At 41.7% G+C, this 22923-nt stretch overlaps 1 protein-coding gene across 3 annotated transcripts; it reads right to left on the reverse strand.

Annotated features, from left to right (window-relative positions):
* Window positions 1-196: 196 nt before the first annotated feature.
* arhgap27 (Rho GTPase activating protein 27) lies at window positions 197-22923 on the reverse strand. Of its 3 annotated transcripts, XM_084568127.1 has the most exons (19): window positions 22260-22923; window positions 21699-21807; window positions 20057-20891; window positions 9355-9828; window positions 8082-8312; window positions 7532-7612; window positions 7259-7381; window positions 6522-6608; window positions 4805-4872; window positions 4582-4669; window positions 4076-4177; window positions 3779-3877; window positions 3134-3242; window positions 2857-2991; window positions 2384-2482; window positions 2209-2286; window positions 1954-2085; window positions 1738-1843; window positions 197-1344 (listed from the first exon to the last, which is right to left on the reverse strand). In XM_084568127.1, the coding sequence occupies exons 3-19, from the start codon at window positions 20837-20839 to the stop codon at window positions 1167-1169; spliced, it is 2973 nt and encodes a 990-aa protein (XP_084424253.1). In that variant the 5' UTR covers window positions 20840-20891; window positions 21699-21807; window positions 22260-22923; the 3' UTR covers window positions 197-1166. The 3 variants fall into 3 exon arrangements, with proteins under 3 accessions (XP_084424253.1, XP_084424254.1, XP_084424255.1); XM_084568128.1 differs by lacking the exon at window positions 22260-22923 and having other exon boundaries at window positions 21699-21830; XM_084568129.1 differs by lacking the exon at window positions 22260-22923 and having other exon boundaries at window positions 21639-21830.

Genomic DNA, 22923 nt, shown 5'->3' on the forward strand with positions numbered 1-22923 from the left:
GTACATATTTTTGCTTTAGTTTAAATTAAATGCAGGACATTTGTTGGTAATCACATGTTTATTTATCTATATTTTTCCTGTAACTTAACTAACCACATCTTTAAAAGAAAATAAAATATCCCAACTGAATTTCTTCCATGTGTTAAGTTTACAGATATATTTCCACAATTAAGAAGAATAAATACACATATACATGTTGTTGTTTTTTAAAACAAAGTTATTTTATTATGGAATAACTTGTGCATTTTCACCAACGTTCAGCATAAATATGCCATCTATTTCTATTTACAGGTCATATATCTCTTCTCTAATCCACCTTTAAGTTCAGACAAATTTAACCGCACACTGTCAAACAATGCTTCACTTGTTAATATATCTATGGTGTTATTTTACAGTTTCTTCAAGTACAGCATGATTGAAACATTGTGTTTTTACAATTCAGTGGCAAATAATCTATACTTCTATGTCATTGTCTACTTCACAGGTAGATGTTTGTATTAATATTTATTTTTTATACATTTCTATATTACAATAAAAATCACGGATAAAAGTGAGACTGAAAAAAAAAGAAAACTCAATATTACAATAAAATCTTAGCTATTGTCATATGTGATAGACTTTAAATGAAAGCTTAAACATTTTCTCGAAAAACAAAAAAAAAAGGCAGAAGCAATCATTGAGAGCATTAATGCCAAGTTTGACTTGAGTTCTATTAAAATAATAATAACAAATGACTAAAATGAAAAATAAAACTTCTTCAGAAAGTAACTTGTGGGATTGAGAGCAATTTTATACAGTCCTTCTTCCACCCTAAAAAAAAAAAGAAGCTCAGTAGCTTTGAAACAGGAAACCACACCTGTATACACCTCCGTGGCTCGACTCCCAATACTTCCAATACTGCAAAAGATAGTTCCTACAGATTGAGACTCCAATGCAGAGAATCTGGACAAAGCATGCTTCAAATATCCTCAGCAAAGACGATCTGAAGATGCCATAGCTAAGTCTGGTAAACTTGAAGGCCCCTTTTAACTTATTTTACAAGAGAAGTTTGATTTTAAACTTTGCACTGAAGCTGCGTATTGTGCACACAAACAAAGCGAGCACTTAAAATAACTTGAGCACGTTCACATGTTGGTCCAGGTCTGCACCGGAGGCTTGCGACTGCTTTAGCTGGAGTGGAAGATACGCTCGTATTCGTTCAGGATGAACTCCACTATCTGGTTCTGGAACACCATGTGCATGGCGATGTTCGACGACTCCATCTCCGGACGAAGTAGCGTCGGACCGAACACAATCGCCACATTCTGTACGGTCATACGATTGTCCTCTCCATATTTAATGAGCCTGTCAGATAAAATAAACAATGTCAAGATAAGTAATAGTTTTATTGATTTTCTTTTTTAGTAAAATTGATTTCAGCCGCAAAGTCAAGTCAACCCTATTTCTAGACCAGGAACTAACAATTATTTATATTTAGACTAGTTAATTTATCAGTAAATAAATTCATTTTCAGCTCTATAAAACAGAATAAAACAATTAAACGTTGAATGCATCTAAAACATACACAATAATATTAAAACCAGAAAAAGAAGCAAATTTGATTCTTTGTAAAAATGGATTTAACATTCTCAAACAAGCTTAATTCAATTTTATTAATGTGTCACAGTGCAACAAACAAAATTATGGTCCAGGGACGGAAGCCTGCCGAGGACAGACGTAAAAAAAGATGACGCAAACCTGTGCAAGTGCCCAAAAAGGAGTTTCATGGTGTCATGATTCGGAGGAGGAAGTGTTTTGACCAGATCATACATGCAAGACAGTTTTGAATTGTAATCAGGAATCCCTAGAAAAACAGAACAAGGGTTAGTGATCAGTGAATTGACTTAAAGATTGTTAACAAATACGTAAAGGTTTGTGTTAAAATTTGATTCATGGATTCAAAAATCTGCTCACTGATGGCCGAGATGAAGTTATTAAAGTGGCTATATGGGAAAAGTGGCTCGGGAAGCTCTCGGAAAAACAACTTCAACGCTCCGGTGATGACGTGAACGTCCTCCCACTGACCGTCCTCCAGGTCCAGTTCCTCTGTTTCAACACAGCGAGGACAAGTGCCGTTAAAACACAGCAGGTGGCGCTGCAGTCTAAAATACACGCATATGATCCCTGTACACAAGGTGGTTAATTCTTTTTAACACATGTTGAGTGTACCGTGATCGGCTTTGAAGCGGAGTTTCTGAATGATGGCGAGGTTCCCGCTAACTCTGTAGAGCCCATCGATGTCTAAACCTGTAAATCAACACATCAGCGCCGCTCGATCAGCTGCTTCCTTGCACACAGACTTCTATATTATTCCACGACGTACAAACAACCTAATATAAATTACCTCTCCTCTCCACCGCTTTAATACATTTCACCACAAAACCAGGCACTGTGGTTTTCTCTTGTTCACACAGCGTGGCAAGATGGCAGCCGAACACGTTATCTGCAGGGAGCACGGACATTATTAGTAGAAATAAAAGAATACTGGCGACATTAGCAACTAGAACACATAGAATATGACCTGCTTTTCTTCTGTTTGACCTGAGTGACCTGTTTATTGTGTACTAGATACAGAAGCATCATTTTTGACCTTCATGGTTAATGAAACTTCCTTCCTTGTTGGAGAGTAAAGATCAGAGATAGACGGACTTGTACAAATGTAAATGTGAATGTAAATGTGAATGTGACCAGAAACACTAGTATTCAGTGTTTGACAAGCAGGACGTACTTTTAGGTGGATTTTCCCACCTGGTTCTATTCAAATCAGAAAAAAAAAAAGCTTGGGCAGAGCTACAGCACATCCTTGTTTGAGGTTACCTCTGATGTAGCCCTTTTCTTTGACAGACTGCAGCGTGGGACGCTTCATGAGGAACTTCATCAGCTTGGTTCGGACCTTCTTTTGGTCCGTGTCTGCCGCAGAGTTGGCAGGGGGTGCGACAGCCGGCTTGGATCCTGAAAAAATAAATAAAAAAATAAAATGGTTGTAAATGCAGCTCTCTGCGGACCCGATAAATCTAACCGGGTCAGAACGATTACGTCACTCACGCCACAGTTTCTTCCCAGCGGAAGAAAAATGTAGCTTCATTGGACTTACCTCTCCGCTTGTCGGCAGCGACTACAGGCTTCTCCTCTCGCTCTGAGTTGCCGATCTTTTCGTACACGTTGCCGTTCTCCTCCTCCTCGGAGTGATGGTCCTGGTACTCCTGATGAACAGAGACAAACAAAAAGAAGTCAATGGCGGTGTGAAGACACAAAGCTTCCTTGGAGACACTTCACCACCACACTTGAACAGCATCGATACATTTGCTCAAATTCATCTCGATGTAAAAATAATTTAATAGGTGCAATTTGAAAAAAAAACAAAAAAAAAACAACAACTTCTTATCTCAGGTAAATTTGTAATTCAGTGTTATTTTTGAAAAGTAATATTTCCGATGTGAAGAAGACAGTTCGTGTGTTGCAGAACATTGCAGAAGTGTCCGGCTCAAGTGAGATAAACTTAGCAGAAAAGCTGTGAAACAATGACGCATAAATAACTGATTGGTTCAACTTCATACTATACTACTGACGTTTATTCATGACCACACTTCCTCTGTTTCTAGCCGTCAACCATTTACTGGCTTTAGCTCCATATACTCAATTAGCATAAAAATACCCAATACACTTACAGAAATACACAATTTTTTGCAGTGTAATTCTGATAATGTTTGGTCATAGGTTACAAGCAATTACAACTTACAAGTTGCCGTATGGTGTCCATTAAGATTTTGTACCAGTCACTGATGATGCCTTCTGTGTCGTACTGTATGAGAAACTCCACGTGGTTCTTTCCTTTTAACTGAAGCACAAAAAAAACAGATAGATTAAAGGATAATGACTGATATATATGACTCAAAGCGTGCTGCCAATTAATGTGTGACATCATGTTTTATTTGTTAGCTGTGTTTTCACGGAGCCAACGATGATGACAATATGAGCGCACGTGTTATTTGCTCAAGATAAAACAGCCCGGCTGTGCACCAATAAACAAACACACCTCTAAGACGTTCTTTTTGCTGGATTTGTCCTTCGAGGCCCAGCCAATCGTGGCTCCCCGCAGATCCACCGTGATCTCGGGAACAATCTGATTGGTCTTGTTCTGCGAAAAAGAGACATCCAGCTGTTTACGAAACCGACGGCGCCGCATTCCAGAAAGTCAAGCTCTCTCAAACAAAAGCCGTCACTGTCCCTGTCAGCTCGTGACCCGAGGGCTTGTCTATGCTGTCACTTATTACCAAGGTGAAGAAACAGCAGCATCATGCTCCAGTTTAGCCTCACCTTTTATTTATTTATTAGGTGTGAGCGTAGGTCATATGAAAAAAAAGTTTCCGTGTTAAAGCTACAAGATGGAAAAGGGGGATTCATTTTTAGTTTTCTCATCTTGTCACAACCCTGGCAGAAATGTTCCGAATGATAAATGATCAGCAATGCTTCTTATCAATACAGCACTTTCCTCTCACAATCACCTGAGAGATTCTATCATTAATACAGTGTGTGTCGTACCGAGGCCCCCGAAGTTGTAGACTTTGGATCTTTGTGAAAAGTCAGCACTCCTCCGTGGAGAACCGTCCACGTCGGGGACCAGTTTTTCCTGAAAACGGCAGAAACAACCATAACTAACACAGAAAAATGAAAGCAATGAAACGCTTTCGGGGAGACGACGCATAGCTCCGAACGCTCAAAAACTGAAACGTGAGACTGAGAATAAAAACTAATTTCGACTTACCTTACTTTCTTCCCATTCTCAGACACTTTCGTTTTGTTGAGTATTCCAGCCTTCTCCAAGTTCTGCACCTGAAGTGGTAAAAAGATCTTTTTTAATTGTCTTGTTTTAATTGACTACTTGTAAATGATAAGCTAACGTGGAAAGTGTGTGATGACATGAGGGACACAAAAATCAGGTCACTGTGTTGGACAAAAACTTCCTCAGTGACATGCATAGAGACGGCCCAAACTGTTTTATTACAGTATGCTTCATATCCTAAACATTCAGAGATTTCATCGTGCATTTTGGTGAAAGTGCTATCCTTTTACTTTTTGTTATTGTCAGTAAATTCCATGAAAAAACCACAACCGAGCTCTCAGTAATGACTTCCCTTTCCTGCCTCAGACTGGTGCACTAGCAAAGATGGAAGTAAATCTTTTTACTTTCAAAACATTTTTAAAAGAGGCTCACTTATATTCTAAAACGTCCGGCCGATATGAGTTGATAGCTCATTTGCTTAGGGACTATCTTTAGATTTGGTGAGCTGGTGAGCTGGTGAGCCTTTACAGCTGGGGGATGGTGCACGTGAGATCAATACAAAGTAAGCTACAGAGTGTGCGGTATTGAAAGAACATGTAATCCAGTACAAGACTATGACTTTTAGAAAGGTCAGTTAATTTTTTGGTTTATCTATTTATCATAGACTGCATAAAAGAGGTGGAAGTAGCCACTGGGGCAGACAAGTGAAGCCAATAAGGAAGTGGACTGTAGTGTAATTCCTATGATGGCCACTAGGTGCTGTTACCTGACTCAAAGAGACTCGTTCAACTTTTCCAAAACTGTACAAGGTCTAAACATGTCTTTCCACAATTTACTATAATCACTTCTTCAAAGCGCTGTAGGTTCTTTTGAAGTTTGTTCTGATACGAGGACTCAAACGGAGGTAGGTTTGGGAAGGGTGCCCGACTTTACTGGCGTGTCTGGTCTGGAGTAATTAGCGAGCTATCCTGGTTTTCGGTTAGATCCACCCTTCGCTCCTCTGCAGCAATTCTGTGTTGATCCAATATGAACACTTCTGGCTCCAAAGAAACCAAGATGGCAACGAAGAAATGCCAAAATCAAGGCTTTAAAACCGACTTTTACAAAACCTTGATAAAGTTTCATGGGATTTGTTAACCATTTAAAAATGTGTCCTGACTTGTTTTTTTAATGTGCATGTTTAATATTTTTTGGAACACACATTTGGGAGTGACATTGAGGCCCGGCTTTATCACTGATTCGAACAGATTTATCCTTACGTTAAAGCGACAGAGAAGCACATTTGAGGTACAACAGGAGCAGAACAGATGAGTTTGTCTGTGCCAGCAGGTGGAAATACATTATATACAGTATGAAAACGGATGGGGTTCAAATGCAGGAAATGTAATCATGCAGCTAATGCTCCTTGGGGGATCTAAAGTCACACCTCGTGCCCGTCATAGATAGACGTAGCTATCTATGGATCAAGCTCAAGGTGAACGCTCAAACTAACAACCCACGTTGTAGCGCAGCCACCTCGAGGTCAGATAATAAGGGTTTCTCCAGGGTCTAAACCCAAAGGCCTTAAGAGAGAGACACAGGACACCATTCAGGTACTTGGTGTAGGTCACAGTTGTGCTTAATATTCTTTTTTTTTTTTTTTTTTCTCAGGTGGGAGTTAATTAGCATCATCAGACCTGGCCGGACACGTTCCACTCACGTTATGCTGCGTCTCGGGGGAGTTTCCTGTACTGGAGCTGTCGCTGCTGTAGTCTGACGTGTTCCTCCTGTGAGTTGGGAAGAACCTCTGAGAGACAGGAAAATGAGATTGTGAAAGCATGTCAAAAAAGAGAAGAGCATCTACAATGAAGGTCTGGAAAAATAACGAGAAGTCAGAATAAATAATGTCCCCCATTTTACTCCACTATAGCATTTTAATATAGTAGAGTAAAAGCTTTTTTCGTAGTCAGGTGATTAAGAAAGAACAGGAAATAGATTCTTTTTTAAATGCACACGCTTAACCATCACACCGTGTCCACAAACTTTTGAATACGTTTAGACCATGCCTGTGCATCTTGGTTTGAGTCCTCCGCTTCATTAAAGGGGACTCCTGCCATGCTGTGCCCTTGAACAAAGCCGCTGAACCACCGACTGCTGAGGCCGAGTTGTTTGGTAAAACACAGCCAGAGCCCGTATTTGTGTCCAGGAACTCCCAGGTGATTGTGCAAATACGTCCCTCCCCCTGCAACTCTGTCCTCTGGTTGTTTCAGAGCAGGGCATTTGATTTGACTTGCTAAATAAGGGTTAAAGACCTAGTAGTGTCGCTTGTTCAGCAGGGAGTTAACCTCACTACTTTATGCTTGACTATAGTTTTTGTTTTGTTTAAGCCGTTTGACGCATCCCCGATGTGTGATACAGATAGCACATGTACATGGAGATCTATTAGCATGTACGTACCCCTTCATCCGGGGAAACGCTGAGCTGAGCAGGCCCCATGGTGTGCCTCCAGTTTTTGACACAGAGTGGCACATTTTCACTCTCGCCGTTCTCCACTCTGGAGTGGCCATAAGCTACGGGAGCCTAGAGGGACAAAACACAAACAAGACTTCTTTGTGACAAAAGTGGAAACCCCTTGACCTCATTTATGTGAATACAACCACAATCCACCAATATAAATCTCAACCCGGATGAACTTTTGCGTGAGGCCGTTAAGCGGCGAGGGATCTTTACCTCAGGCAGGTTCCACTGAGACTTGGAGCCGTCTCTCAGGTAGTAGTAGGTCTGCCCTCGATCGTCCACAGACTTGATCCACTGTTGCACAACATACATTTCTTAGAAAAACGTGACTCGGTGACAACCGCAAACTGAAACTGGAAGTATCTCTAATGTTTTCTTCTAAGAAAAACAGCTCCAGTGTAGCGTAGCTTACAAAAAACACCATCATTTTATTGACGTATAATAAATTATATGGTTACTGTTGTTGGAGGTCACTTGAGGCCTGTATAATTGTTGAACATGATCTCGCACTTTAAAGGCACAGACAGACAGAAATCGAGAGCTCTGATGGTTTTTAATGCGACGTTTTTAATGTGGAAGTGTGCAACAGTTGACATTTTCTCTCTGAATCTATTCTTAGCATGACTCTCAGGGTAATAACAGTCAGAGGACAAACATTTGCCCTTTCAGTCTATTAGCGTGACTGTTAGCGTCTATTAGCATGACTTCAAAAAAATCACATAAACATTGTGGCTGCTGTGCTGGAACGCGTCTCTTAATATACCTGATCCGGAGAGTTTTCGTTGGTAAACACCCACGTCCCGCTGGGTTCCACGGTGAGGTTCCAACCGGCCGGGGTGCTGCGGTCCACTTTGGCCCGCGGGATGAATGTCTGGCCCGCGTGGCCGAGGGTGTACTCTTTAGGGAACGCTGGGGGTCCCGTGGCATGCTCAGGTTCTGGTTCATCCGGAGGTGGGTAATCCTCCGGGGGGTAATCCTCTTCAGGTAAAGGAGGCTGGAAGAAACAGTTTTGCAAATGCAGTTCATTCATACAGTCTGTGGACAAGAAATGTGCTCTTACAACTTCTCTTCATAGTTTGAATATGATCTGATTAACCTACTATGGAGAGCTATTGCTCAGAAGATGGGGACATCTCCAATGTTTCCCCAAAAATATGTGATTAAAACACTGATTAACGAGAAAATCAAAAAGGAAGACGTAAAGATTTTGAGAAAGTCATTATTTAGCTTAGCTAAGCTTAGCTTAGTTTAGCTTAAAGACTGGAAACAGAAAGCCGCTGTCCTGGTTTTATAGGACTGGAATTATAGTTTGTGATTTTACGGTGGGTTTATGTGGAGTATTTCTTGACCAAGCACAGGTAAGTCCTGTAGCCTTAGAGGTAGATGTTGATACCATTGGATGGAGCTAACCCACTCAAGGTTTGCATCTACTGCCCAGATATCAGAGTGACATCGGCCTTCTCATAAGAGGTTTTTCCCAAAATGTCACGATCACAGTCATCCACAAACTCTCAGTTCGTGTTAATATGTTGCTGCTTCCCACTGAATGATTATTATTAGCTGAATAATTTCCGGCTGTGACCCTGATATAGAGCACAATGACTTCTCTGTGACTTTCAAAAATAAGTCGCCAACGGTGGCGCGACCTCAAAGCATTATTCTTTCTCAGCCGTTTCTGCAGCTCGAGGGGAAATAATGGGGACACTTGCAGCTTGTGGTGTGAACAAAAACTGCTGCGAGTGTGTGAGGCCAACAGAAAATGCAGCAAGATATGGATTTCCAGTGAAACATTTAAGCATTTCCTGATCTCACTTGATTTATTAAAAGATTTTTTAGTCCGTCATGATGAGAAACTCATTCTGACATCCTGCGCTGTTGGGGACATTCTGCGCTGGGGCTGGGAAAATGAGTCCTGTCTGCTATGTAGGTGCAGGAGATTTAATTCCATTAAAAGCTGACTGTATTTACAGCTTTCCCCTGGGTGAAGCTAAAACAGGAGACAGAGAGGCTAAGTAGAGCAGCCAGGCTGTCCTTACCGGCCCGTCCTCGTGAAACCTGTGCACACTCATGGGCTCCATGATAGTGGGATACGGGCTCAGGTTCTCTGGAGGTTCCCAGGACGTCTCCCCAGACGTTGGATTGTAGAAGTAGGGGCGACCACTGGTCTCGTCCATCAGCTGCTCCCAGTCTGAGGTCCACGCAGTGGGGGAGGCGGTGGACAGAGAAAGGGCAGGTGACTGAGGAGGGGACGGGGAGCAAGGCTGCTCTGCAGGGGGCGGCTCAGGGTCCGTGGGGGAATCTATAAAGGGGCTGTCCCAGGTGGTGCGCCCCGTGGCGGGGTGGTAGTAATACTCCTGTCCACTATCCTGGTCAACGTGCACCTCCCATCCCTCTTGGTCGAGATAGGAAGGAGAGTAGGACGAGGGAGCCGAGGGGGGAGACTCGGAGATGCTTTGGCGAAGCTGTGCTACATTGACGTACACGGCCGACCGGAGATTTTCATTCTCCACCTGTGGAAACGGAAAATTCAAATGGAGAAAATCAATGCGTGCACAGGTGACTCTTCTGTTAAAGGAATAACAGTGATTGTGCTTTTGTGAAGGTGAGGTTTGAAGTGAAAATTGGGTGTCAAATTGCAGCCTGGTCACTGAGATGTAAACACAAGATATAAGCAGAGTCGGGGCGCATAAAGCAGCAGCCTTCTGCCCTCTGCTCTTAAGTATAGTTCTTTGTGAGTCAGTCTTCCGCATCTTACAAAGCACAGGAAGTAGCTCACAGCTGAAAAAAACACACACACCGCAAACGTGTTCCTCCCACGCCAGTGATCAATACCCAATTCTATTCTCATTTCTTGTGCACGAAAACACCCATGTACAAATGTCTAAACAATGCCCAGAGTTCAGTCCATACTGCCAGAGTAGATCACCTGCCAAGCTGTAGTGTGTTCATGTAAGTTTTTTCAAAGTGCTGGATTACAAATAAAATTTTAACTACCCAACAAACAACCAACCTCTGACCACGGATGACTGAAAACGAGGTCAAATTTCACCACTATCGTCACGCATTAACTCGGCCACGCCGCAGGACAGCTCCTGTCGTGAATTAAAAACTCACTACAGGCCATCATGTCCTCCCGTCGTCATGATACTTTCATGCACATGGTTCAACTTGCTGCATAGCAGGAACACGGCATGCAAAACACACCCGACCATGACAACTAATTTGCTTAAAGAAGGCCAATGAGAGCGACACTGAATGTGATGAAAGGCCGCCTCTGTCCTCGGCACTGACGCAAATGAGTGTTGCAGAAACTAATTGACACGATTGCACTAAACTCTGCCACAAACATAAAAAACAACAATAAAAAATATTTCTTCTCACCTTTGCTCCACTGACCCGACTCTTCCTCCTGGAATTCATCACCCTGCACAGCCGCTCATATGCCATCATGGTGGCACATATAAAAGTGCAGCTTGCCTTCCACCAGCTACCTTATGTCTCATTGCTAACCTCTTGGTCTATATTTACCAAGACCTGAGACTCGCGTGTGTCTGCTGTAACTGTTCCATCACTCTGGTAAAACAGCGCTATAAGTGGAGCTAACTAACACTACTGCTAATATACTGTTAAGTTTTCAGGGGCTCTTACGTCAAAGGGGCAGATATTCGTCGACTACTTAAACTGCCTTTACTTCACAGCAGATTTTCAATAGAAACATATGTTGTTCTTGCAAAATACACGACAAAATCTCCTCATCAAGGCTAATTTAAGTCTAATTTAGTCCTTTAAGACTTATTTACTTTGAAAGGGCATCAAACTAAAGCTGCGGTAAACACTTTGTAAACTCCCTCGTTTCTAGTAGTTTCTAAAACAAAGTTTCATTTTCTTGTACTTCCAGTGCAGAAACTTCCATTAACGTTTCTTATTTTGAGGTACACATGCAGATTTTTTTCACTTATTTCAGGAAAATGTTATGTCTAAGAGAGGTATTCACATGCAGAGGAATGTTTTCACGTCACCGGAGTTTATTCAAGCTAGAATGTACGACAGTAAAGTTGAAATCTGTGGCCAGTTTGTCTAACAACAACGGTTAGCGGACTACTTATATAAAATTAATGAGAGGAATCCAATAATTTCATAAAAATACCATCAATTGAGTTATTTGCATGATCACTTCGACTTTTTTACTTTGCATTTGCATGCAGGACGGTCATAGTAACACAACGCTACTATGCTTAAGCTTCCGATCCCAAAACAAGCCTGTGAAACCCAGGGAACGCCGGTCAATGTTATCACTTTGCAGAATCCGCCTCATTGACGTCCATATAATCATGTAGCAATCGATGTGGGCAACCAGACATCTGACCCCAAAACAGATTGATTTTCACCAACACTACACAGACGCACGGACGGAGAGAGGAAATGAAAGAGCTGTATCATTGATCTGCGAAAAAACAGCCACGCTGGAGGGCCGCCCCTGGAACATACCACCCATACACAACTACATGCAATGAGAGGAAAGTGACTTCATGTACACAAGCAGTTGCATCAATAAACTCCGCAATGCGAACGCACAATAAACTGAGATCATTTTGAAAGGAATACCTCAAAATAGTTGCATGTAGTTGTGTGACTCACAAGCAGCGAGGTCAAAGAACTTTATTACTATTAATAGTGCTACAGTACATTACGCAAATACTGTACTTCACATTTATCTGAAACTGTTTACTGCTACTTTTCAAGATTGTACATATAACATTATATATAATATATATATTAAAGAAACTTAAGTGTCAAAGAATAAAGTGACTTTCAATCTATGTTGATTGTGACCCATTTAAAACAAAGTCTCTTTCTCTCTCTCTCTCTCTTACTTTAAGTGTGTTTTACTGGTAACACTTCTGTGTATTTGTTTATTTGGGGTGAATATTTCTACTTTTAGGTTATATGTGAACAAAATCACCTTTGCTGATGTCACCCTTGTACTTTCAAGCATTGTGTGGGTCTGCATGAGATTAAAGATATACTAGAGAGCTCTGTTGTGGTCGCCGTGATAAAAACACTGCCCCAAGTGACAGAAATGGTGATCGATAGCAGAAAAACCTGTCAAAATTCAGACGCTGACACAGCAACAGTTTGTTAAGAGTTCGTTAGAACAAAACTGAAAATCCATAAGACAGGGCGCTGTCATTTCACCATTTATATCACTACACACGGCACAGGAAAAGAAAACAAGTGCAGAAGAGACACGTTTTACGCAAAACAGGAAGCACTGTATGTGTAAGCGCATAAACCTAAAACGAACCCCGATCACAGAAACAGAAATGTTACGAAGTAAAAGCTGCTTTGGATGTGATCACATACCTGAGAAATCACCGGGAGAGTCAAGCCCCGCTTGGCCTGGTGACTCGACCAAACCCTGGAGTGCATGTCCATCATGTTTATGTCGTTCTACCTAGAAGAACCATATTTTTCCAAACGTACGAAAGGACGCCGAGCGACTTAACCCACGTTCAGTCGAGTTGTGATGGGACAGAGGTGTGCGCGCATTCACGAACCCGCCCTCACCCACACATCCTCCTCTCGCAGCAGCAGCTGTGACAGTTGCAGCCCAGACAGAAAGGAGAACTGTGAGTTCTGTTACAATAGCAGCAGGAAGGGACTGGGTGAGGACTGGGTGAAGAGTGTGTGTGTGTGTGTGATTGCCTGTGTTTGTGTGCGCCTGTGCGTGAATTCCTGCGCGCAGGATAGGGGGGTAGAGGGTAACTGTCTGCGTGCGCTCACAAAAGCAGAAAAGAGAAAACAAGAGGGTAAGATAGAGGGAACAACATAAACTCTGCGGGTCACTTCAACCTACTTCCTGACTGTGCGCCCATATGACAAAGAAGGAAATGACAGCAATGGAAACAGAGCATTTAAAAAAAAACAAAAAAAAAAACATGCTCAATCGGGTCAAGAGAAAAAAAAAAAAAGACATATGCCAAATGCTGCTATGTTTTCTTTCTACGTGTGCAGCAGCTTCTCTAAAGTGTACAGTACTCATCCCTCTTCTAGTAAGCCACTACAGAGGAAAAAGGGGAAGCAATCATTTCTCACAATGAAACGGGGGAGCTGCTAATACTTAAAACTGCAGCATCCACGAGGATGAGTGCTTGAAACGGGAAGTCTAGGCTTTGTTCATTTGTCCAATCGACACTTCCTTCTGCAGGGGGGAATATTAGCCGCGCTGCAGACAGTCAGAGGCTATTTGCGTCCAGGTTTTTGGGTTAGTGTTAATCACAAAACAGGTTGGAGGTTAAAGCAAGTATATTACTGGCCAGCACGCTCGCATGCTCTCAGAGTTACAGCCCGAATTTTCCATTAACAAGATAGTTTGCTATTCAAATGTGCCGAGGAAAAAGGAAAAACCTTGAAAACACACGGTCTGATTTTTGAGATATGCTTCCTGCTCCGGTGGAGGGTATCTTTTACGTCCAACAGTGCAGTTTTGTTTGTTCAGGTTTTGTTTTTCTTCACATATTCAAACTGGCATGTTAATAGTAACTATTTTTCCAAAACGACTGAGGGTTAAAATCCTGCAGCGCGGAGAAGACAGCCCTCTGCCCTCAGCAACGCATGAAGCAGCAATCTCCTTGATTACTTAACCACATTAGCACTCATCCAATCAAACAATGGAGTTTCAAATTGGGGCCCAAATCACGCCACAAAGCACACAGTTGAGCTATTGAATCAATCTGGCTCCACTCTCTCTTACATCACACTCATCATGGCCCAGAATTCGGGATGACTCCAGAAACGCCCAATGTGGAATCCATCAGCTTATCGCACCGTTCCTTATCAGCCTAGGTCTGGATGCCGATGTCCAAAACCCTGCTGATGTAGCTTGTTCATGACAGATCTCTCCCACTCTGTCTTAGTAGGTGAAATGATTTCTGTGTGGGAGGGGAAAGATCTAAGCACCAGTTGTGTTGCAATGCTCTCTGGTGAAACTGAAATGGAAACCTCACTGTTTTTGCAGAGATCCCACGTTGACATTTAGATAGTAAACATCAACAGTAAGAATGCAAAAAAAACAAAAAGTTTGTCTTAAACATTCAAGACTTCTGCTGCGTCTTTTCAGTGCTGGGAACTTTCTGCTTCGCACTAACGACTGAAGCGTAACACCATTGTGTTCAAGGACTGAATGACGGGATCGCACTGCAATCAGGCACATCATTAAAGACGCATTTCGCAAACGACACAAAAGACATTCCTGAGCATATGACTAACGCAGCTTCTTGACAAAAGATGATTTTCTAAATCGCTCGTGTCTTTGAGACTTTCAAAATGAAAGCCGGGAAAATCCAGACTTTCTGCTTAATCCGACGCAACAATACAAACATGTATCCGATAATTTCTTCTGAGTATGTGGCAGAAACATACTAACCGTCGGCATTAGTTTAGCTTTAGCATTAACACCAGTCGATTGTCTCCCTAGCTACTCCTAGCGACTCCTAGTTCTTCCGGTTTCTCCTTATGAACGATGAATACAGACTGCTCCCATCTTCAGCGTACGTGCTAGTTGGCTGTAGTCTTTGTGGTATGCTCTAGAGCAACTTTTTGGCCTTAAGGCAGGAGATATGAGACCACGTCAGAGTCTGCCTTTGTTTATGGTACTTCTTTGGTGTCGGATTCTTCAGTCCTTGCCTTTAGCCGCAGGTTGGTGCATTAGATGTATCACTTTAATCGAGTCAACGGAGCTGAGCTAAGAAAATAAACCCTCACTGTTGATGGAGAGGCTGTTGGTCAAGCGTCTGCGACCCTAGTTTTGGGGTTAGGTTGAAATCCTAGCTCTTCCGGTTTCCCATACGCATGACGAATACAAACTATTCTAATGTTTCATGCAGGAACAGAGCATACTGTTAGCATACTGTTCACTGTTAGCTGAACAGTGGCAACTTTTTTTTGGCCAAGACACGTCCCAATGTCACAGTCAAGCCTTAATTCTTTGATGCCGGTTTGATATGTCCGAGCCTGTAGAAGTGCCATTTAGAAGTCAACAGCGCCAAGCATTTAGAGTTGGTAAAAATAAACGACACACCTTTAATCTGTTGTTTCATGCTACTTAGTTCCGTCATTACACTGTTCACCAAATCCTTAAAAGTCTTCAAACTGTTTGGATAAAAAAAAAAAACTACACCCACAAAAATGAACCATTGCTCAAGTTGGGCCTGCTTTTCCTGATCCGATCAGAAATGACCTGTCTCATTAACAGTATTATTGACATGTTGCGTGTGTTTGATGCCTCCAGTTTTCACAGACTAGACAAAACAGTCACAACTAGAGTCTCAAGTCAGACTAAATACAGGAAATATCATCAGAACGGGACTGAGGTTTGTTTTTTTAGCATTGACATCAATTTAATGGTCACAGACAAGAGGTGACAACTGTCTGCTTGCGGTCACAGCAAAGTGACTAAATATAGTTAAATTGAAATATGTGCTCCAGCCTACACACCGCACAGTCTGCTTTTCAAAACCTAAAATCGAGGCCGAATGTACCAATTCGGCCATGACACACAATCATATCTATCGACCAAATGTGGTGATAAAGAAGGACTATCCCTCACCAGGAAGCTGAAGCTACACGCACCTGCTTGTATACACTTGACGGACACATGTTCTGTACTGAGAGGTTTGACGAAACACTCACACGACCTGTTGGAGCAGTTTCTTGGCATTCAATTATGTCTGTTCCGACAAACAACAGGAATTGCTCTTGTAGGTGATGTACATTTGGGGAAGCTATGGTTCCCACAATTCCTTCGAAAATATAGATAAGACTTGGGTCAGAGGTGTGATTTAAAATACCAGGAATGAAAAGGAAGTAGGATGTGATGTGCACATTCTTTAATGTAGCTGCCAAAAATCAATTGAACGTTGGACTTGTTGTGGCAATAATCTTAGCTTTAAGAGATAAAGAGCTATTGGCTATGTTAAATATTCATCAATACTGTTGACTGAGGTTTATACAAAGAGTGCAGATACACTAGTAAACCAATAAAGACGACAACACACAGTAGGAGACGTGCATAACAATGAGAAGAATTCAGATAAAAACAGGCATGCCAAATTCAGACTAACCAATCTCTAGATTCCCAATCCTAGTTTGGATTCATCCTCCACTTTCCAACCTCGAAGCCCCCACTGAGGCCACAGAGGAGCCTACACACCCTCCATACTAAGTGACCTACATTTGGGCTAATTGCAAGTTCTGCACATTACATATGCACACACACGCCAACTGCATGGCAGGGCTGGCACCAAAGGCTCCAAAGCCCTGCTTGTTGGGAGTCAGGCCAGACCCCCTCACATCACCATGGAGATGGCCCTCCATTGTGGGGTAAGAATTAATGCACTTGAGGGGTCCTGGCGCATCTAAAGTCCTGTTACAAGCGTAAGGGGGTTCATTCACGTTTCCACAGAGGAGAAATTATAACCATCCTAGTTTCAAAATGCAAGGAACACGATTTAATCGTTGAGTTGAGTGAAGCAGAAAACTGCGCTGGTAATTACGGTGTAATGATGCAAACAAAATCACTGGGTACGCCGGGGGAGAGGCTGTAGCCATTACATGACTCAAAAAGTGGCTCAGATTTGGCTGAAACTGAGGACAAACATTATCAGACACCTTCACAGACTAAAATCGGACGTCACTTACACCTGCAACAGGTGCAGACAAAAAAAAAAAAAAAAAACTAAAAAAAAAACTAAACTGAACTGTCGTGAAACTTACCTGCAACCAAAGCTTATATTCACCAAACTACATCCAGCAGAAAATCCAGATTGGACGAGGAGTTAAATATCCGCATATGTTTCATCGCTGCCCTGCTGTGAGCGTAATGATAATTCCCAGGATCGTCACTCAGTGGTGCTGGGGAAACCAGGTAGCAGCTGGAGGTTTGGGAGTGGCTGGCACCTTTCGGATTAACTCTTTCCTTTCCTTGGGAGGCCAACCCATCTGACACAACCTGTTTGTAACCTGTTCCGGAGCTACTTCGACGGCACGCTGCGTTTTACCAGCCTCAAAGCTGATGACATAGGAAGAAGAAAAAAAACGCAAAACTAAAGCTGCAAACCTCCTCCTAGACTGTTTTAACAACTTCACCCTAAACGTGAAGTGATTCCCTCAGAAACTTTCGCTGACCAAAACTGAGGCTTGAATCAGCTGCCTTTTCTTTTTCTCTCTTTTTTTTTCTTACTGAGGTATTCAAGGAACACCTCTTTTCTCCCATTGAAGGGGACGAGCGGCTATTCATATGCAAATGAGCTGGCACAGAGACACTGAACTCAACCGATACGGTGTTCCAAGTCCTTCACTGCTAAAAAAAAAAAAGAAAAAGTGGCAAAACTAACAGGAGATTCAGCCTTAAATTTAATCTAATCAAACATCGCCAATCAAGTTAACAGATCTTCAATATATGATGAGGGGAAAAAGTTGCATAAAAAGTTCAGAGAGTTGTATAAAGTCTGATTAATTGCCCTCAAGTGATTAATCAAGGTATGAATTTAAAAAGAAAAACAATCTGGTGGCGTAAAAGATGTAACGAAATGATCTCATGACACCTGCCTGCTCCTCAATTCTACTAAAGGCTTGCACCCCCAGGTTACATTAGCTGTTTTGATCAACAAACTAAATGAATATCTGTCCCAGAGCTGCATTGTGGGTAATGTAGGCGCCACGTTTGCACGAGAATGAACGCGTAGAACAAAAACAAAAAGGTGACATCTCTGCCTCTACTGCATCAGTGTTAATTCTTTTAATGATCAGTGTTAGCTACATCAGCCAGAGTATATTAGCTGCTTTTAAAACACACTGAAATGTGTTTCCCTTTGAGGCATTATGGGTAATGTAGGCAGCAGGGTTCGAAAAGAAAGAATTAATGCGAGGTGTAAAATTAAGATATATCTCGTTTTAAATATGTTATCTGAAAATGATACATAGATTAGTTGCTACTATGATCAAAACAAATATCTGTGGCAGAGCTGCATTGTGGGTAACGTAGGCACTTTTTTAAAGAATGAATGTGGTAAATAAATAAATAAAAAGTTGGTATCTCTAGCTCTGCTGTAGCAGTTTTTATTATTTTAAATATAAATGTCAGATACATTGGCCAGGGTGCACAAGCCGCAACAAAAATGCATCAAGATATGTGTCCCACAGAGGCATTATGGGCAATGTAGGCAGCAGGTTTTGACAAGCACGAACATGAGAGATAAAACAAGATCTATTTTTGGTTCTACTGCACCCATTTTTACACTTTTAACAAATGTTATGAACATTAGTCATGCTGCACTATCTGCTACTATCAAAAAGCACCCAAATAGCCATCCCTGAAATGCATTATGGGTAATGTTGGTACCAAGTTGCAAGGAAGAATGTGGCGAATAAAAGTCAGTATGTCTGGTTCTGCTACTTCAGTTTTGATCCTTTCACACAATAATCAGATTACAATAATCAGATTACACAAACTGGTTACTATAAAACCACACGCAAATATCTGCCTCATAGATGCATTATGGGTAATGTAGGTTATGCCAATAAACAACGATGGGTATAAAGGAAGGCAATCCTGCATCAGTATTCATTCTTTCTTCTTATAAACATTTGGCTGCATGAGCAACCAAAACACACCTAAACATAAAATATCAGTCCCTAAGGTGTATTATGGGTAATGTAGGCACCAGGTTTCACGGCATCAGTTTTGATTTTCTACGAACTGAAAACACAACGCTACATTGGTGAAACAATTTATATCACTTCTTCTACATTTAAGAGGAAGCTATTGTACTTTTTCGCCCTCTTCAGTTGCTTTCCACCATTATGATTTACAGGCAAAACGTTTAAATTACCCAAGAGTATGTCTAATATTTCAGGTTTCCAGTTTAGTTCCACAAACTACAGTAAAATGCTTTTAAGTTGCGAACTCTTAATTACACAGCCTGATATAACCTTGACATAAGGAAACTGAGATTTACATGGCATCCAGTTCTCTTTCCAGTTCCCCTAAGAACAAGAAGTGAAATCATTAGGTTTTATTTGACAGAACAAGTGGGTTTAGATTCCAACAACAAAATGAGACACAGCTAACACAGACGTTTCAGCATTAAAATGCATTCAAATATAATAGAGAAGAATATGAAATAAGCTTCTTGAGACCTAGTGGCAGAATAAGTGATGATTTGATGGAGCCTATCCCAGCTGTCATTGGGCGAGAGGTGGAGTACATCCTGAACGGGTCATAGAGGTCACAACACAGAGAGACAGACAACCATTCACACCTACGGCCAATTTAGAATCACTTATTAACCTAAGGAGCATGTCCCAGAAAGAGCCCACGCAGACACAGGGAGAACATGCAAACTCCATACGGAAAGGCCTCAGTTGGTCGATGGATTGGAACCCAGAAGCTTCTTGCTGTGAGGCACCAGTGCTAACCACCGCGCCACTGTGCAGCCCAATACTTTTGTTTTTCACTTTGTGGATAGATCCTTGTCTCAGTGTTGTAAAACAGTCAAACAATGAAACTTCCAATAGAGCTGAGTCAGTTTTATGAACTGCACACACATTGCCGGCCCACCTCCACGAGTCTTACATGACGAAATAGCGCCCTCTTGTGTCTGTAAAACCTCAGTGGCGCATTTCGGAAATGGCAGAAAGAAAACAAGGCAAATAGTAAATATTGCATGAGATTCTTACCTTCTTGGTGTGCAGTGCATCTGAAGAAAAAGTTGCCTCTGCTGTTTGATTCAAACATACGTCAGGTGAATCAACAAGTTCAGGCAGGTCAGGAAATGTGTCAGCGTCTGTAATGTTTATCTCTGGTATGGTGTCAAATGTGACTGGAGGGGGTGGAGGGAAGCCCATGTCATCATCATCATCATCATTATTCACAAGAGTCTGATGTACCGTCTCATCCTGCCGTGAGCTTTGCGAATGTTCCTTATGGACCTTCGCTACAGGATGAGGCTTCGCGTAGAGGCCTTCAGTGTCTAGGGTTTCTGAGGTTACTGAAGCCCCTCCCGTTGAAGTGTTTGCCTTCGTACCATCCCGAGTCTGTGCAAAGCTGCTGTCAGTCTGTACGTTTTTCAGAGGCTCACATAGCTTCACATCTGGCATGTCGTCACAGAAACCAAAAGTGGAGAACCGATATGTTCCTCTGGAAGCAGCCTGACAGGATACATGATTCGCCTTTGTGGCGTTCCGTGGTTCAACACTAGTCATATCCACCGGCTTGCTGTGTGACAGGCTCTCAGAAGAATTCAGCTTATTAGGAGGAGGTCTGTCTTCAGTAGCTCCTGAGAGCTCCTTCATATACTGTGCAGGAACATAAAAAGGCTTGGTGTGCTGGTCTTTGCGGACATGCCACCAGTGCTCATTAGTCTTCGAGACCAGGATGTAACTCTCATCGGGCTTGATCGACACAAGGCGGCCATCCTTCCCTTTGTACTCATACTCAAACAGGACTGACACGAGCTCCATGCTCCGGTGCGTCCGCCTAGCCCCCTCAGTTTAACGTGGAGTCATCTTGCAGCTGGAAATAGAAGAAATGTTGAGTGTGCATTATAAATATCAGTCAGTGACTCACAGGTCATTGTCACACGCTTCCAATCCGGACAGATTATAAGACAACAGGACACTGGACACCCACATTTTGTCGCCGTTTAGTGTTTCAGTGCAGTTGTTTTGCGTATTTTTGTTGTCATTTTGCACCTGCTGTAGTCAATTTTGTGTTGTTTTGTAGCCATTATGCATTTTTGTTGATGTGTTGTGTGTTTTGTGGTTGTTTTATATCTCTTTGTGGTCATCTTGTGTCTCTTTGTAGTGGTTTTGTGTCTTGACATGAAGATTTTGCGATTTTTCACTTGTCATATTGAGCTTCTTTAGTCAATTTGCAGGTTTTTGTATCCATTTACCATGTTTGTGTCGATAATTTAAATCTTTTTTAGTTGTTCTCTTCACCGTAGTATTATTGGGTCACTTTGTCATTGTTTTGTCTCTTTGTTGTCATTTGATTGACTTTTAAATGTCAACTCAAACTGAGGCTCTCATGCAGGGACCCCTATAACCTTTGGCCCCTTGTGTCCTACGGGCCTGCCAGTAATCCGCGTGATGATAATAAGAAAGCGGATTTACAAGAAAGGCTGTTGCATTTGCAGTCTCGGGTTAACAGTATGAGCAAAGGCTGGCAGAGAACAAAGCCTCCTCTTTGTTGCACAGAAATAGACAGGAAGTTGCTTTCCAGTTGCTGCAAAACAACATCAACCTAAACTTTACTCACATACGGCTCGAGCAGCAGACTGAAAATGCCCTAGCCACAAAACAGGAAGCCTGCACGAACCTCGACTCGGCGTCAGTCCGACGTCACCTCGCAATCTCAGTTTGCCTTTTCAGGCGATGTTTTATTCATGAAGCACTCGGAGTGTTCACAACTTTTTATCGATCGTCTCCTGACGGACACATGAGACAAAAATTATATCAACTGTAAAAAAATAAAAGCAACACACTGTCCTGTAGGTGATCATTAAGATACAAAAGGTATAACTTCTGTTATAGTCATATTGTTGAATCTTAATATCTACGTTCCATAACAGATGTAAATAAATAATATGTGCAATATTAGAGTCATAGAAATATGCAAAGGAATATAGAAAATGGATAATGAAAAGTTAACCTACAAGGGTAAAATTACTTTAGCTAAGCTCTCTGACTCATTTCCAGGTCAGATATACCTCACAATATAGTTTTTAGTTAGATAGATCAGTGTTATTTTACAAAAGTAGGGGATCTGGTGCAAATTAACTGAACTACACTTTCATTTTAAAAGAAAAACTCATATTGAAAGATATCTCATCCCAGAATTTCATACGCATGAGTGGGAGATAATAATTTGCCAACTTACCGGATTTTGTTTCCACACATTCCCCTTCATTGCAAGTATGTCCTACTTGAAGCTGCACTGTGTCTAAACAGTCCGAGTCGCAGCGCTCAATCCGCCACCTCGCACTTATTTCCTGTTCTGTGCGCCTGTGAGTCGAGCAAAAGAGGCAACTGGTGATTCATTACTGCAGAAGCCACAGAAAATGGGAAGTCTTTAACCAGAGTTCCCAGTCTATTCTCTATTTGTGCTGTATGTTCTTTTCACGGCACCTTTTTTTTTTTTTTTTTTTACCACAATGTGAAGCAGACGGTAACTCACTTTGACAAAAATATCATGAACGTATTACATTTTTTTAAAGAATAAAAACAGCTGCTTGTTGGCATACCACTACAGATATAGTCCTTATTTGTATTTATTTTAGGCAGATGAAATGCACACACAAAGCATAAGAAAACATTTAATAGTGAATAAGATAGTATGACTGTACAGCATTCAACGCAATACACTTTTACAGAATTTGGGATTCTGTTTGTTTATGAATTTTTAATAAACACAGCGTGACCATGCTTGGTGCACAAGTGCACCATCTGCTGGAATTTCATGCCAAATGCAATTTACAGGTTTACAAAGATACTTGAGATTTAAATGTTGATATAGTTTCAGAAATAGATTACAAGACTGAGTA

This window comes from Chelon labrosus (assembly GCF_963514085.1).
Source record: "Chelon labrosus genome assembly, chromosome: 19".
NCBI classification, from domain to species: domain Eukaryota; kingdom Metazoa; phylum Chordata; class Actinopteri; order Mugiliformes; family Mugilidae; genus Chelon; species Chelon labrosus.

Bases quoted from the DNA above. Each gene is read 5' to 3' on its own strand.
- arhgap27 (XM_084568127.1), bottom strand. From the start codon at position 20,839: ATGGAGCTCGTGTCAGTCCTGTTTGAGTATGAGTACAAAGGGAAGGAT. The intron at 9,829-20,056 runs GTAAGAATCTCA...CCGTTTCCACAG, and splicing joins ATGCACTGCACACCAAGAAG to GTGGAGAATGAAAATCTCCG. The intron at 2,287-2,383 runs GTAATTTATATT...GTTGATTTACAG, and splicing joins TAAAGCGGTGGAGAGGAGAG to GTTTAGACATCGATGGGCTC.